This window comes from Xylocopa sonorina, unplaced genomic scaffold (assembly GCF_050948175.1).
Source record: "Xylocopa sonorina isolate GNS202 unplaced genomic scaffold, iyXylSono1_principal scaffold0014, whole genome shotgun sequence".
Taxonomy (NCBI): Eukaryota; Metazoa; Arthropoda; class Insecta; order Hymenoptera; family Apidae; genus Xylocopa; species Xylocopa sonorina.
Genome location: NW_027490090.1, coordinates 1835196 through 1852719, shown reverse-complemented (window position 1 = coordinate 1852719; position 17524 = coordinate 1835196). Strand labels below are relative to the sequence as shown.

General features: G+C 44.0%; 2 protein-coding genes across 2 annotated transcripts in view; both read right to left on the bottom strand.

Annotated features, from left to right (window-relative positions):
• The window catches only part of LOC143431685 (uncharacterized), a 36159-nt gene extending 34482 nt beyond the window's left edge, over window positions 1-1677 (bottom strand). The window contains exon 1 of the mRNA XM_076908611.1: window positions 1268-1677. Coding sequence (XP_076764726.1) covers window positions 1268-1640 — 373 coding nt within the window. The 5' untranslated portion in view covers window positions 1641-1677. The remainder of the gene's footprint in view (window positions 1-1267) is intronic.
• The window catches only part of LOC143431687 (facilitated trehalose transporter Tret1-like), a 349669-nt gene extending 336223 nt beyond the window's left edge, over window positions 1-13446 (bottom strand). The window contains exon 1 of the mRNA XM_076908615.1: window positions 13437-13446. The gene's annotated coding sequence lies outside the window, so the exon portion shown is untranslated. The remainder of the gene's footprint in view (window positions 1-13436) is intronic.
• Between the last annotated feature and the right edge of the window lie 4078 nt (window positions 13447-17524).

The following is a 17524-nucleotide window of genomic DNA, read 5'->3' as shown; positions in this document are numbered from 1 at the left end:
TTAAGATTGTAATGCTAGTTCTTGTTATCATTTGCATTTTCTCTGATTTTAAGCGGCTCTCACACTGGAGACTTAGAAAAAATTGCTGCGTTGTTAAACAAATGAAACGTCAGCAATTCTATATTTACAATTCTAAAAACGATATCTCTTCTCTGTTTAAATTATTTTTCAGTGCTTAATAAACAACTGCAACAATTTTAATAGATAATATTAAACTAGATAAACAACCAATCAATTCTTATCTGCTTTCTCTAATTTAAAATGACAGAAACCTTCTCGAAATGGACTTTAAATTAACTCACGAGCAATAATAAAAATTTCACTATGAGATGGAATAAATGAACTGTAAATTAACTTACAATCAAATTATAAAAATTCTACCACAGAATTGTGAAATTAGATAAACAAGCAACCACTTCTTATCTCACTTTTTGCAATTTAACGTGACAGAAATTTACTCGAAATGGACTTAAAATTAACTTGTAACCAAATTATAAAAATTTCAGTGTAAAATGGAATTATTACTCTATTAAATCTCTCGACAGACTTAAATTACAAAAATTGTACTACGAGATGGAATAATCGCGATATTTGTGATTCCATTAATTTCTCGACGAAACCAACCGTCGCCACGGGTACCAAAAGATCAGATTATCGTGACTGCATTAATTTAAAAAAGAGCCAAAACTCTTAAATCTGGCCATAGAAAAATCAGTGCAACGAGACCAAACTCTTGTGACTGCATTAATTTAAAAAACCGCCAAAACTCTTAAATTTGTCGATAGAAAAATCAGTGCAACGAGATCAGATTTTCATGATTGCATTAATTAGAAAACCGCCAAAACTCTTAAGTGCTTCCATAAAGAAATCAATGCCACGAGAGCAGAATTTCGTGACTGCATTAAACAGAAAAACCGCCAAAACTTTTAAATCCCTCCATAGAAAAACCATCGCAACGAGACCAAACTTTCGTGACTCCACTAATTTAAAAAACCGCCAAAACTCTTAAATCTGTCGATAGAAAAACCAACGGCACGAGACCAAACTCTTGTGACTCCTACTGCTTTAAAAAACCGCCAAAACTCTTAAATCGCCCTATAGAAAAAACCATCGCGACGAGACCAAACTTTCGTGACTCCACTAATTTAAAAAGCCGCCAAAACTCTTAAGTCCCGCAGATTATCGTGACTTTATTAATTAAAAAACCGCGAAAACCCTGCGCGGTTCGACTGGTCCAACAACAAAAATTCTCTCTTTCGCGACTTACCTTTCTTCTCGTCGTCCTCGTCAACATGATCGCCAGCATGATGAAGATGATGCGCGCTGGGATGATGGCTGCTTATCGCGGGCACGAGGGAGTGGCTGCCAAGCGCAGGATGCGGATGATGCGGATGATGATGGCTGAGGAACCTGACGGCGGCAGCAGCCGCCTGATGCTGCGCCTGCATCGTCTGCTGCACCTGGCTCTGGACCTGGCCAAGAACCGGATGATGTGGTGGCCATCCCGTCAAATGGAACGGAAACACGGGTGTCGCCCTCTGGAAGAGCCTGGCAGGGGTCAGCAGGGACCCACCTGAGCCAGCGGAGCCGCTACCAGGAGGCAGTGGGAAGGACAGACCGCCTCCTGGTTCCAGGACCATGTTTGGTACCAACTCGACGACTCTCAGCCTCTCCGTCGGAGAGAGTCACATCCAATGGCACCGTCTCTCCTCTCTCTTACTCGCTGCTCTCCTCTGGACACGTCTAGAAAGCTTTATCGAGGCCACAAACAGAGTCAGTCCACATCCTAGCTAAGGGTAAATGGTCGAAAAGGACTCTTGTACAGTCCTGAGCACTCTGGTCTCTTAATCCTTGGTGGAACACCGTCTCTGGATGCTATCGACATCACTCGAACCTCGAACGCATCGTTCGCAAAGTCACCAGGGCACTTAAGGAACAAACCACTGTACGAAACACCTGGCGAGCAACACTGATCAGCTGTTCGCGAGGGCAGCGCGGATTAGCCGCTGCCAGGACGGATCTCGCGATGGTCCCAGGGATTCCACGGGACCTGTTAGTGTTGGGGAACCCACTACGGCACGAGCCAACGGCACAGCACTATCTGGCAGGCGAGCAAAGTCAACGTCTCCCCTCTGTCAGCGAAGGCCAAACTGGTTTCGAGCCGCCACCCAGTGGCAGCCCCATTGGCTGCCCACCCAGCAGGTCCACGGGTGCCACCGCGTTCTCCGCCAATGAGAACAGATGGTCCCCGCACGGGACTCCGCCTGGAGTGGCGTTTTTTTCACCCTGGAATTGAATCGACGCCCCTTCCTTCGAGCAAACCGAGCGTCCGCGCTCTGGTGGGGGCGAATCAATTGGCGGCTGGCCTGGAACCAGCCGCAAGATGGCTCCTCCCTTCCATCCAGAGGGAAACCACCCCTGTACGAGGCAGGAACCAGAGCCTCGTCTCCTGAATTTTTCCTGGACCAGCGCTGAGGAGATTATCGACGGCGCGCAGCGACTCTCTCTCGAGCAGTACGTCTTTCTCAGGGACGGTGTAGCAACGACAACAGTGTGGCCCTTTCCTAGTGATCGTTGCGACTCGAATCCACCACTCCTTCGACGTCTGCCCCACCAGGGGGCCGCGTCACACCCCTCCAGCCCTCGAGGGCACGATCCTCTTTTAATAAGAGCCTGCCAGGCGTTAAGTAATTACATCTATTCTCTTCTAGGGTGGAAATTAGCTGCTCTGGGGGGTGGCAAAAAATTAGGAAATTAAAATTAACCCCCGCCAGCGAGCTCTGCTGGTCCCCACCGCGTTTCGCGACGCTCTCTCGCGCTCCTCCGCCTCCTGACGCGTCCCTGGCGAATTTAGGAGGAGCTGGCGGCCATTACCGCTTACGTAATCTTTTTACAGCGGCGGCGGCACCTTGTTAAGCGAAGTTATTTAGCGAGCAGGCTGCGATGGCCGCCAGAGGACGCGTCTGACCTTCGATCCAACCCCTGCGAGGATTTCAATCGACCAACCAACCCTCTTTTCGAAAAGTTCGCGGAGCAGACTGGCGGGGTTGTAATTTAGAGACGAGATGGTGGCTCTAGAAACTTCGTCGACGATTAAAACGCTTTAGTAATTAACCAGCTTCTCCTCACCTGGGGGACGAGGCTGTCGAGCAGTTCTTCCTGCCACTTCTCTGGCCAGAGAATATTTAGGGGAGACGGTTTGAGGTTGCCTGGGCAACCACCGTCGAGAGAAACCCTCTGTCGTTGCCTGGCAACCTTCTCTTGCTCCTTCGTCTTGCGATCTGACGAGAGTGGATGCGAGAGAGAGAGTGAGAGAGGGGGAGAGTGAAATGGGTGACGGTTTCCGTTCGCCAGGGGTGCCACTGCGGTTATGCTACATGCGTGGGTGCTGCAGGATGGTTCGAGGGGTTGATTAAAAGAGAATTGCGTCGCGAGATCTCGTATCGCTTGCGAGGGATTGATTTGGTTGATGAGTTTGAGTGGTGGTGGGTGGTGGAGGCACTTGGAAAGATTTTGGGACGGTTAGAATTTTATTTTGAGGTCGAGACATTTGGTAACAGTATTGGTTTGCAATTTTCGAGGTGATCAGCGATTTTTGGGAGATTATTTGAGATTTTTTTTTGGAGGTATTTGGTACCAATATTGGTCCACAATTTTGAAGATTCTCAGCGTTTTTTCCAAGTTTTCTAAGCTTTCTACAAAGCACATTTGGACATCAATAATATTAGCAGAATTAATTGTGCTTCTTAGTTTCTTAGTTCCACAAAAGCATTAAGCTTCTCACTATTATTGACACTTGAAAAACTGTTAAAAAAGTTTCTTAGAAAATTTAGAAAAATACTGAAACCTCTACAATTCTAAATTTTGAAGTAATTGACCCTTTAACTGCTCTTGTTGTCTGAAAACTAGCTTAAAAAAATTAAAAAAAAATTCTGGACACAGAAAGCAAGCTTAAAAAATTAAAAAAAAAATGCTGAACCCTCTAAACTTCCAATCACACTCGATCATTCCCTCCAAACTAAAAACTATCTCAAATTAAAAGCTACAAAAGCAACATCAAAGTAGACAATGCCTCCACAAGTCGAAGAAGTCGAAGAAGGCGAAGAAACAGAAGAAGAAACAGAAGAAGCAGAAGCAGAAGAAGAAGAAAAAAAAGAAGAAGCAGAAGAAGAAGAATTCGCCCAAACCAAAAGCTCTATCGAATTAAAAGCTACAAAAGCAACATCAAAGTAGACAGTGCCTCTACAAGTCGATGAAGAAGAAGCAGAAGAAGCAAAAGAAGAAGAAGCAGAAGAAGAAGAGCCTCCACAAGTCGAAGAAGAAGAAGAAAAAGCAGAAGAAGAAAAAGAAGCAGAAGCAGAAGAAGAAGAGCCTCCACAAGTCGAAGAAGAAGAAGAAAAAGCAGAAGAAGAAAAAGAAGCAGAAGAAGAAGAAGAAAAAGGGCAGAATCGTCGTCGCGACGACACAAAAGCAAGGCGAATCCCCTCGACGTCGCCTCGCGGAAATTCGAGCGCCGCTGGCGCGGACGCGGGTTTATGAAAAATTGATCGAGCGCCATATCTTACGTTTAGGCGAGCCATGGAGGGAATCAGGACACGCGCCGCTCGTTCATCAAAAGGCTCGCCAACGGCGGCGCGCTTTAATATAAAACTTAAATAACGATACAGCCGCGTCATGACGAAAATGGGAAATAATCTTATGAATAAGCTGCTCCCCAGAGCGTGCTCGTCTCCACCAGTCGCTTGCTCGATGCGAGATCCACGGATCTTCGTCCTTGCGCTGTTTAACAAGCGAAATTAGCTGCAAGCAAGTGAAATTTCATAGAAAATTGAGTAATTGGGTTGTTATTCTGGCAGAGGAATTAGTGATGAGATGCTGAAAGGATAGAAGAGAATTGTTAACAATTGTTGAGGAATTTTGCTTGGATTTCTTTGCAGCAATTCGCAAATTTTCTTTTTTTTTAAGCTGCAATTGATGAGAAAAAATTTCAAAAATTTTACTGAGCTTTCTTTACTTTAATTTATAAATTTTTTTTTCTTCAAAACTGTAACTCACGCGAGCAAAATTTTGTGGATTTTTTTTCGAAGCTGTAACTCACGTGAACAAAATTTTGGGTATTTTATTTAGTTTTCTTCGCTTCGAGCTCAATATTTTAAATGGTGCTGCCCAACGACAGAGGAAACGCGTGCTAATTGCCAGCTAATTGATTAATTAGAATCTCGACACGCACTCGCGTCAACGCTTGTTTCTATAATAACACGATTCATTCAATTCGAGGCAATTCAATGATTACAGCAGACATAATTGTCGCTGGTGTCGTGACTTAACTTGCTTAGTGCATTTCAAACAATTTAACGAGGAAATTTAATTAATTTCTCAGGTATATTTCGAATTTTTGCTCTATAAAAATGCATTTTCATATTTTTATTAATATTCTACAATTTTTTCACTAAATTTCTACGCAATTTTGATGTAAACACATTTTTTGATCTTGAGTAACTGCAATGGCGAGACATAGGGACTTAAGTCCATCAAAATACCGAAAAATATCTAAAATTAACTCACGATAGTCTCAAATAAAGCAAAATAATTAATTACCAACATTTATCACGATTTTTCAGCTTTGTAGAATTTTTCAAAAAATAACAAGTACTTGCAAGAGCTGCAATGGCCATATATAGGGACTTAAGTCCATGAAAATACTGAAAAATATCTTAAATTGAATCATGAAAGTCTCAAATAAAGCAAAATAATTAATTAGTAAGAGGTTTGACGATTTTTCATCTGACTAGAATTTTCTAAAAACGAACGAGTGTTTGGAAAAATGCAAATAAGAGTGAAATGCACTTTCGTGGAGAAGTTGGCAAGATGGCGACGGTTGGGACGAGGGTGTCGCCGCTTACTGAGAGCCAGGAGGACTAATTATGTGCGCCGTAAGTTAATTGAGCGGCGTGGTGGGAAGGAAAGATACGAGGGAAACGTTAAACTGTGTAAACATCGGGCTAATTACTTGGAGACTTTATCGCGCGCACAGCCACTCCGCGATCGCGCCAAGATTCTGCTCCAATAATATTCTTGGGAAATTGCGTAAACGTCGCCATGTAAATGGTGGATCGAAAATTACCTGCGATCGTCCAACGAAAATCGAACAAATTCTCATTAAACTTCGATTTTCTTCAATTAAAAAAATTTTTTATATAAAATTTGTAAGCTCTAGAATTATTTTTATATACATGGTGGTCCTCTCCTTCATTTATTTCCAAAAATTCTGCATGGTTAATTAATAATATTAAATTTTCTTCTCTAGTAAGCAAAATTGCCTAAAATGCACTTCTCCAAGAAAAAAACCAAAGTAAATTCTAAAATCTCAAAATGTCCAACACACCCATATCCTCCTAAAAAAATTCAAAAACATCAACGAATCACTCAAAAGATTCCTCAACTCCAAAATTCCCAAATCACACACACAGCAATTTTAAAAAAGCAAAAGCAAAAATTGACGAGCTTCAATTTTTAACTTCAACCCACAAATACACACAAATCGCATAATTTTCAAGAGAAAACAGAGGAGCTTTCACTTATCTGCTCGCCAAGCGAAAACGAGGAAATCGGCTCAGCGAGCGGAAATTGAACGGGGACAAAGGAGCGCCACGATGACGTGTCGCGATTTAATGAACGGCGTTTCGAGCGGCGCTCTTAACCCGACGCCACGTCTAATCTGACGTTCTTCTTTCGTTTTCCTTTTTTTTTCGCCAGTTCCCTCCGCAATCGCGCGCGATAAATCCCGTCGAACGTCACTCGCCTGGCCACGGGGTCGCGACCGTGCTCGCATTGAGAAATTTCAATTCATAAACTCTCAGCTGCCCATTGATCTGCTCTCGACTCGCTTCCGCGGTTACGTATTGTCTTCTGAAGGGGGGAGATAGAGGCTATCGACTTCCGCTCGGCTAATCGGCTGCTAGACGAACCTACTTACGAAATACGCGACGTTGCTCCTCTTATTTTACTGACACTATGCTCTACAGTTCCATTTACTGGATTGTAGAAGTGGGATCTTCGATTGTGGCGGGGAAAACCAGTGGACTTCCGGTTTGGAGTCACGTAAACACTCGTCAGACGTTAGATTTGGATGTGTGAAGGTTTATGGGGGCTTGGAATTAAAATTTGAAGCGTGGTGGGGGTGCTGTTGTTGGCAGTTGAGGGACAGTGACACTTGGTTTTAGTGCTCCACTGTTTTAATGTGGTAGATCACTTCTTAATGTAGCTCTAATGTCTCCAAATCTAGGTAATAGCATTCTATGGACCACAGAGAACTAATACACTTCATTTGATACTCCTAATTAATAATTAAGACCAAATACCTTAACTAGAAACTGTCCACTAAAGGGACAATGACACCTGTTTAGTGCTCTACTGTTTTAATGTAGTAAACCACTACTTAAACTGTCTCTAATGAGCTCATATTTGAGTACTAGCATGTTCAGGACCACAGGGAACTAATGTGCTTCATTTGGTGCTTCTAATTAATAATAAACTTCGAATACCTTAACTAGAAACTTTCCATTAGAGGGACAGTAACACCTGTTTAGTGCTCCACTGTTTCAATATAGTAGACACCAACTTATTCTCTCTCTAACCTCGCCAAACCTCAATATTATAATTCTCTGGACCAATGAGAAGCAACACCCTCAATTTTGCAATTCCAATCAATAAAATTCCACTACTTTTGCCACAAGTTGCAAATCCATCTACATCTACATTACGTACGATTAAATATTACAGTTTGCAATTCTCCACGAGGCTCCATCCCCCAATCAGAAGCTTCGAAACCACCTCAAAAACCTTGCGCCACCTCTCCCGGAAGTGGAGGATCCCGATAAGCATCTCGCAGCTCGCTCAGCGAGTCTAATTGCCCGCAATTGCTCGCGCGAGGCGTTCGCTCGCGGACGGCCATGCCAGAAGCGGAAAAATGGGGTGGCTGGTGAAAGGGAGAGACGCGAAAGATGGCTGCTCCCGCGATCCTCGCCATCCCCCTCGTCTTCCGCCCGGTCCCGTCGCGGTTTTCCAACTCGTTCCTCCTTCACGATCGACCGATATTCCGGTCACGCGTCGGCGGTTAGTTCTGATTAGCGACAGGGCGAATGACGTACCACTCGGCTCCGCTGCTTCGTGGCTCGCATACGGGAGCAGCGCGCGCGCGCGCGCAACCTGGCTAGCCCAATAATGTTGCTTTATGGGAATTTATTTGGGGGAACAGACGCGACTGCGAGAACAGCGGCTCTTCGTACGAGATGCGAGTTTTCTTAGGTGCAATCGTTGCGAGTGTGGACTCTATTAAGGGCTCGTACTTACTGGCTACCTTGTAGAACCCTTCAAGGTTTTAAAAATGTAGTTCTTTGTACTTGATATGCGTTTACTTGGTTGGAATCGTTGCTGTGCTGAGTTAATGGCAACTGTTGGGTTTTAGTAAATAATTGCTTGAGGCTCGTGTGAACTGTATTAAGGGTTCGTATTTACTGGCTACCTTGTAGAACCCTTCAAGGTTTTAAAAATGTAATTCTTCATAGTCGATACGCGTTTACTTGGTTGGAATCGTTGCTGTGCTTTTGTTGGTAAGAATCGTTGCTCTGCTGAGTTAATGCCGCAACTATTGGGTTCTAATAAAATATTGCTTGAGCCTCCTGTGAACTGTATTAAGGGTTCGTATTTTCTGGCTACCATGTAGAACCTTCCACGGTACTAAAAATATAGAGAAAGGGTATTGAAAGTGCCTGTAATTAATTTAAAAATTATTGTTAAGAGTTTACATTTTTATTGTGGAAGTAGAATAAGGTTTGGGGTGTGTTTTTGGAGAAATGAGTTTGTAATTAGATTATATGACTTTTGAAAAAGGTGAATAATAGTTTCCCAAGTAAATTGAGCCCCTTTTTGACCAATAAAAAGCTTCAGAACACCAATTATCGTAAGTGGAACGTTACTCAACAGTGAAACACTGAAGTTTCCAGTTCCAACGTCGATCTCAGTAATTAAATTAATTAACCAGCGTGTATTCATCGCGAGACATTAAAACGTATCTTTTACACGGTATATTCCAATTAAATATCGCCACGTGTCGATACAAATGATCGAGTTTAACGCGGATCTGTGGCGAGCGATAACTAACGATCAGCTGGCGAGCTAGTAAAAGCGCCGTGTGTACAAATGATTTTATTTTTCATTGAATAATACGCGAACAGAGCTCCATGGAGCGACTCAGCGATTTATCGTCTTCGTATCTTCCAATTTCGAGTCGAAAAGCATCAATTTCAGAGGAATGGACTGGCAATTTTGCTCTCGAAGTGCACTTTTCACGCCCAAAAACACAATTTTTAATTAAAGAAACTCTCAAATATTCGCTATTTTCGAAGCTGAACCTTAAAAATAATAATATTGGTTTTTGAAATTTATTTGGATTATTTATGACTTGAAAACAAGATCATTAAGTCCAGTCGTGCTTTTAAGAAGAGGTGCAAATCGACGAAATAGTGCTGCAAGGTTCGAAATTTGACCAATGAGAAGCCTCCATCGCGTTCAGAGCGTGATTAGCATTATTTACGACCTATTAGCCCATAAATCAAGAGCCAGCTGGCGTGTTGGTGCGTGTTTGCTTCCTCCACAGCTCGAGTTCGAGGAAAATAGCATCGCAGATCGCTGGAACGATAACAGACTGAGGTTAGATCGGGGTGGAAAAAGAGCTGGCCATCTTCTTCGTGATTTACGTGGACTGGGTTACCCCCCCTCTTGTCTTCGCTCGATCTTTCGCGCGAGTTTCGAACGGATTACGCGAATCAGCCTCGAGTTAGTATCTCACGAACTCTATCGCAGTTTTGTGAACTCAAACTGGGGTGCTTTTGCTCGATTTTGGGTCTGAGAAGTGCTGCTTCAAAAAATCAAGCGCTATGTTGAAGTAATCACAATATTTGAATTTGAATTTCGCGGGTGAACAAAGTTGAGATTTGAAAATTGCGAATGTTTGAGAGTTGTTTAATTAAAGATCGCATTTCTGGCGTGAAAAGTGCACTTTGGAAGCAAAAAATAGTCTTCAAATTGTCCCAAATAAATATTGCAGCTCTCGAAAATAATTTTAGAGCAACAATTTTGCCAAATTAGACGTCTTTTTGAAAGCTCCAGTGGACTAAATCTTCTTTTTAAGTTCATAACATTCTTCTGGCGCGAAATTTAAATATTTAAAATTCTTTTTGGAACTTTTTAGACACAACGATGATTCTTGAAGGTTCTCATTGATTTTTTGATTAAATTTATGGGAAATTTCACGCAGTAAAATCGTTTGCAATCGACCAGATCGAATTTTCCAGCAGTTCTGCTCGAGTTCGAGCGTTCTTTTTTCGAGGGCGACCCCAAGGACGATGAAACGAGGGTTTTCGGGGTGGAAATCACCGAGTCAGCACGTTGTTCGCAAGGAACACGCCTGGTCAAATAAAATGTATCGGCTATCTCGCTGGAAGTCCTCGTATTGGTCGAGCAATACGCAAGACACTGCTCTCGACCATTTTATTTCGCACACAGCATTCAATATTCTTCGCATCGCCCAAAAAACTTGCTCTGCCAACTCTTAGAAACTGCTCAAAACAATTTTTAAGCGAAAATGTCACAAAAGATTAAAACAATTTGAAATAAAAAATAAGAAAGTGCAGTGCAATGTGTCTCGAGCCTTAAAACAGCAATAACTGTCCGCCATTTTAACACAGAACATGAATTTTAATTTTGAATGCAGAATAAAGCACGTAGCCTTCGAAATAAACGTAAACCAGCTGTTTTTTTAGATTCTGGTCCATCTGGAATGCAAATTAAATTACCCAGAACCGCGTACGAGTCGCATTCCACTTTGCATCGCAGCGCATGTCAACAAATCTGCAAAATCTATCAAGCTGTACGAGGAATTAGCATAATTTGACACTCTCGCAGAATGGTGAGGGCATTGCAGCCTCTCTCGTGGTCTGTCGGGGCCCCAACAAGTCCACCTCAACTCGCATCTCCAGGAACAACGTCGTTCCATCGAGCAGATTGACCACCTTCGATGGTAATGGGTGGCTGATTACAAAGCACGCTCCAGCTCGGGCCAGCCCCCTGTTTATATCAATATCTCTGTCCAGCGTGCTCGCACACAGGCCCAGGGAGCACGTGAGGCCCTCTGGTGCCCTCTCAAACCACGAACACTCGTCTGCGACTCGACAAATGCACTCCAATAAGCTAAAAACTGTCTTATACAACTGGTTTCTGACTATAGTTCGCCATTTTGGACTTGTTTATTGACGAGACATTTCTCAGGGCCCCTCATAGGACCCATAGGTCCTTTGGTGCACTGTAGAACCACAATTACTCGTCTGTGAATCGTAAAACCCACTCCAATAAGCTAAAAACTGTCTCACGTAAGTGCTTTTTGGTTAAACTTTGCAATTTTGAGTCTGTCTATCAAGTTTTCCACGCGAGACATTTCTCAGGGCCCTCTATAGGACCCAGAGGCCCTCTAGTGCCCTCTCAAACCACAATTACTCATCTATCACTCGTCTAACCCACTGCAATACGCTAAAAACAGTCTTACACAACTGCTTTTTGGTCAAACTTTGCTATTTTGAGTCTGTCTATCAACTTTTCCGTGCAAGACATTTCCCAAGGCCCTCAATAGGACCCATAGCACCGCTCAACCAAGATTACCCACCGTCGTCCGCGTTTCCAAGAACCCAACAAGAGAAGAGGGTCGCCTTAAATTCTGTAGAATTTTCAATATGTGGCATAATGCTGGGTACGAGGCAGAAATAAAGGGCCGCAGAGGGGCCCAGCAATTGCCATCCTCGATAAGATGGCTCCCTCGATCGCCGCGGCTACGCCAATGGCCGATGATGAAGTTATCCAGCGATAATGGCTCCATTACGTTGCCCAGTCTCTGATAGGGCCCCGTGTGGACCCCGTGCGATTCCACGATCGCATGGTTCAGCCTCTACGAGCGACGAAGAGGCTCGATTATGCTCGAGAAGAGGACGAAGAGGCTCGATTGTGCTCGAGAAGAGGACGCAGAGGGTATCGTCGCAACGTATACTTACCAGGGCGATTGTTTATGTTGGCTGATGGCCACTTATGCTGCACACACATCGCATTACTGGGCCCGTTCTCGAGGCTCGCGAGCCGTTACTTAGCCCGTGGCTAAGGCGTCGTAGAGTAATGGCGAACACGTTACGGGTAAAATGTATACTTAGTGGGCTCGAACGATGCCACAGACGAGATTACGCCTAGTCGATGCTCGTCTTCCTCTGAGAAGCCACCGTGGCCACCCTTATGGGCCCCCTCGCCCCCCTCCTTGCTCGTTCTGGCTTGGTTCGAGGAAGTGTGCATTGAGGGGACGAAGAGGTGACCAGGGTGCTTGGGTGAGGGGCATTTTTTGGTGCTGATGGGAGTTGAGGGGAAGTTGTGGAGGTGTTTTTGAGGATTTGAGAGGGTTTTTGGAGCTTGTATTTTTTTTTAATTATTTTTTGCAAGATTTAGTGTGCTTTTGGGATCGTGTTTGGTAGATCAGGCATTTTTCTGAGCCTTTAAAATTATTTTTGAGAGCTTTAATATTCTTTTGGGGTCATATTTGGTAGCTGAAATATTTTTCTTTGCCTCCAAAATTGTTTTTGAGGTAATGCAATATTTATTTGGGATCATATTTAACGGCTCAGAGGCTTTGGTCTTCTTTTTGAGTCTCTGAAAATTATTTTCACAATCTTTAATAGCAGTTTACAATCACATTTAACAACTCAGACCCACACCCAATGCATCACAGAAAAACTACCCCTCAACGAACCAAATACCCCATCCAGATATACCCAGTGACCAATCTGTAACTCGTATTAGCCAAGACCAACCGGAAATCACCTACGAATTTGTTCAGAATCCGTATTACAATGAACTGATGACGAAAAAACGTAGAAAAAGCGAGGTTGAGAGGTTAAATACCGCGTTAGCGATACCCCATCGAGTTGCTAACCTCGAACTAATCAGCTGATTGCGCAACCAGCGAAAGTAGAATTCCGTGAAGAGGAGAAGAACAGTCGGTTTTAATCGATCCACGTCGATTACAGCGACTCATCGTCCATAAACAGTCGCCCACGCGACTTCCTTGGGCAACTTCCACCCGCTGGCCCCCACCTCGACCCGCCATTTTGCTTTTATTGCCCTGAGATAAAGGCGGGATTCAATAGTTATTCATTAAACGCGAATTCAGTCGAGCAGGATGCCCGGGTCACCAGCAACGCTGACCTTGCGGCTACGTTCAAACGTTTTATCTGCACGAGAGACTCTCTCTTGCTCTCTTTCTCAGAGAATTCTTTATTTCTCTCGTCGAGCTTTCGATTTGCGCGCTCGACACGCTCTCGAGACCCCCTTTTCTGGTCCACCACGCTTCCTGCCTCGTCGTTTCCGGTTTACTCGACTTCTGACGCGAGAAGTCGATGGTTGCCTCGTTTCAGAGAATTTCAGAAGAAAAATGGCCCCAAATAAATATTACATTATCTCAAAAATCATTTTTGAGCCCCAAAAGAAGATTAAAGTCCACGATCTACCAAATATTCAAACTTAAATCGCCAAAATATTAAATTTCATGAAAAATTGAGTTGCGAGAAATAAGAGTGCGTTAAAGTAGAAATGATTGCATGAAACAATGCGAGAAAATTGTAGAAAGTCCCAGAAATGGGACTCAGCCATCTTGCAAAGCAACCGCGTCGAATCTTGGGCACACACGATTAAATCCAGCTCGTTTCTACGAGCTGGTCATGGGAACGCGCCCTGATTCCGATCGCCGTGAAAAATCGCTCGGGAAAAAGGGTGTTCCCGATCAGCCACGGCTAATTAAAACAGTATTTAGAAACGAGCCGCCTAACAGCTCATTTAACGCTCTGGGACGCTGGTCTATGAGAAAACTGACCCTCGTTCCAGGTCTTGCTTTCGTAAAGTCACTGAAAATTCACTTGACGGAAATATTTAAGTGCAGAATTCATTTTTTTCGTTGAATTGAAGCTTCGAGGCTCCAAAATTACATATTAAGTTCGCAAAATCACTGAAAATTAACGTTCAAAAAATTCTCAGCCCTACTTCTTCCTTTTTAAGAACAAAAAACAGCCAAAAACTCAACACATTACAAAGGATTTCCACGTAACAAAGCCCCAGACGAAATTCTAGACCCCAAAATTATATATTGCGTTCGCAAAGCTACTAAAAATTAACACAACAATTTTAAAAAAATTCTCAGCTTTCCTTCTTCTCATCCAAGAACAAAAAACAGTCAAAAACTCGACGCATAGCGAAGAATTCGCTCTCAACAAAGTCCCAGTCGAAATCTCGCGATCCTGTGGGATCGTTCGCGCAGCAAAAAGCGGCGATCAGATAGTCCCTGGCAGCCGCGATCTTCCCCGCCCGCGCCTCCTTGAAAAGAGCAACAAATCCAGTGGCATTATCGCCCATCGCCGTTGGTAATCCTATAGGTGCTTAGCGTGAAATCCCATAATCGATAGTTTGCTGAACGCGGGGTCTGAGGCACGTGGCGCCACGCGCGTCCCTCCATTAGGCCATCCGAAAGTACACGGGACAACGGTGGCCTCGTAACACCGTATCTCTATGTTAATATGGGAATGCGCGTCGACTGTGGCCCATGGGGGAATCCGACACGCCTCGCGCGACACATCTGCCCCCTTCCAGTCGAGCACTGCCACGATTTTCCTATCGCAGGTACGCCAAAAGATCCCACAGTGTAGCTGTGTGGCTTGCAATTATCGAAATTAGATGCGATCACGCGTTATCTTGGCAAATGCGATGCCAGTGCGATTTGCAGGGGCGCTGAGGTGGCTCCAACTAGTGTCGAACCTGTTATATTGCCCTACAATGCTTACTTACGCGTGAAACTGCATGACATCTTAGGGAAATGCTCTGATTTGGCAAGTTTTCGCTTCTCTTTCGATGTGATTGGTCAGTGAGAGTCAATATCAGAGGTTTCCACTCGATTTTGCCAAAGTAATTCATTGCATATTGCATTCTACCCTTAAAAGAAGCTCAGAGCAGCTGGTGCAGTAAATGCAAATGCTTCGAAGTGTCTGATGCAGAGGTTTCTACCCAATTTTGCCAAAATAATTAATTGCATGTTGCATTCTAACCCTAAAAGAAGCTCAGAAGAGCTGATGCAGTAAGTGCAAATGCTCCAAAGTGTCTGATGCAGAGGTTACAATGTAATTTTGCTATTGTCAGTGCTGCACTGCAACTTTTCATTGAGTTAAAACACAATTGACGCTTAAAGGAGTGCACAAAAGTGGCCCAAAGTTGACTTAGCAGCTACAAACGTCTAATTAGAGAGGCTTATCGAGTTGGCCATTCATAAATCGAGCGTTCTCGCGATGTCAGAGCAGGCTGGGTGGATCCGTTACCAAATAATCGTCGCCAGATTACGATGGAAACGGTTCGACGCGATAACCCTTTCGAAGAGGAGCGTGGAATAAGTAACTGGGCCAATTATATCGTGGCCCAGTCGAGATTTATGGAAGATTCCCGCTGCTGGCGGCGTCAACCTCAAACAGGCCGACCGATTATCGTTGTTTTGAACACGAAAATTGATGTAGCCGTGGATCCACAATCGTGGAAAGGCTGTCCCACGCCAGGCGGGCCATTAACCATCCCAGGGGTCGACCTCACTTCCTTTGATAGCGGCGTCTAAAAGTCTACCACGGTCGAAACAGCTGCAACAGTCCTCCCCCCCCCCTCTCTGGTTCTCTCTGACTCTCTCTGACCCTCTCTGGCTCTCTCTGACTCTCTCTCTCTATCTGACCCTCTCTCTCCGCTCGACGATCATCACGCGTTCCGCTTCGTATGGGATATTAATTATGCTGCGTTGATAATGGCGCTGGTGCAACGAATCCATTAATTGGCCGCGCAGATACGTCCACCCTGTTAGGGGAGTCGATAACTACAGAAATAGCGTTCGTAAATCCGTCAAGACGGGGCCATTGATTCCGTGAAGCGTTCAACGGGTCATCGTCTCGTTCATTCAACGCCTTCGTGCTCATTCAGCTCTCTGCTGCTCGCTAATTGCGGTTTTTGGGCAGCTATTGTTATTGGGGTGCGGGTTTTCTTGTTTGCAGACTTCTGGGTTTATGTTTGGATCGAGGTTTTCGTTAAATAAGGGGTGTCTATGCTTTCGAAAACTCTGAAAGTCGTGTTACTTTATTTTATGCAAACATTAGGGTAAATGGTGGAATTTAAGGGACAGCAATTGTTATTGGGGTGGGGGTTTTCTTCTTTGGAGACTTCTGGTTTTAAGTTTAGCGAGAGTTTTCTATTGCACAAGGTTTAGAAACCTCTGAAAATGGTATTACTTAATTATATGCAAAAATTCTCGTTAACTGTTTGCACAATTGCATTTGAGGGACACCAACAGTTATTGGGGTGAGGGTTTCCTTCTTCCACGACTTCTGCTTTCAACTTTGCCTCGAATTTTCCATTGAACAAGCACTGTCAATGCTTCAGAAAACCCTCAAAACCACAATACTCCACAAAAAACAAAAATCTCGTATACAGTGTGCCCAATAATCCATCCTCCCTCGCAGACACTGCATCTCAACGCACCGAAGCATCGATCAACCAACGACTCAGACGACTTTCTTCAGCCCAGCAGAGCTTCTGTAATTAACCACTCGCTGGACACCGACTACTGGGCTTAATACAATAATAAGGCGATGGTAGCAGCCGCGAATAAATTAGCAGCGGAGGGTTCTATGGCTCCCACGTGCGTTGTATTTACGTGGCGCGAATGCACGTCGGGGACGGCCGCTAATTACGAGGATGAACGAGCCGCGAATGGATGTCGTTCATCTTACTGAAAACGCAGCTTCCTCTTCCGGGGGCGGCGCGAATCTCGCCCCAACCGCCCCCACCCCAAACTCCCGCGACTTAAGCCCAATTTGCATCTGTCGCGCGACTCGCTACAGACGCAATTAGATCGGAATTATCGCCGTCCGTTTGCCAGCGAATAATTGCTGTTAATCGTTATTGCCACGCGGAGACGGCCGCTTCGTTCAACTGCCGCTGCGATCGTCCCTCGACCCATGAATTTCGCCTCTGTGGGCCACCTCCGATTATTTAGAACGAAAAATATTTTTTTTTTTAGGACTAATGAGATCATTTGAAACCTTGAATATTTTTTTTTAAGACTAACGAGATTATTTGGAAGCTCGAAAAATTTTTTTAAGACTGATCAGATTATTTAGAAACTCGAAAATATTTTTTGAAGACTGATGGAATTATTTTGAAGCTCGAAAATATTTTTTAAAAATAAATGAGACCTTCTAATGTACATTTCGAGCGCAATGAAGGGAATAAAGTATATTTCTCTAAGCATAGACACTCTTTACAGATCAAAAGAAAATATTTGAAGGCGTTGAAGAGCTCCTTCTACACTGCACTATCTTTTTTTTTCTTTTTTTTTCTGTAAAAGGGGTTGTAAAAT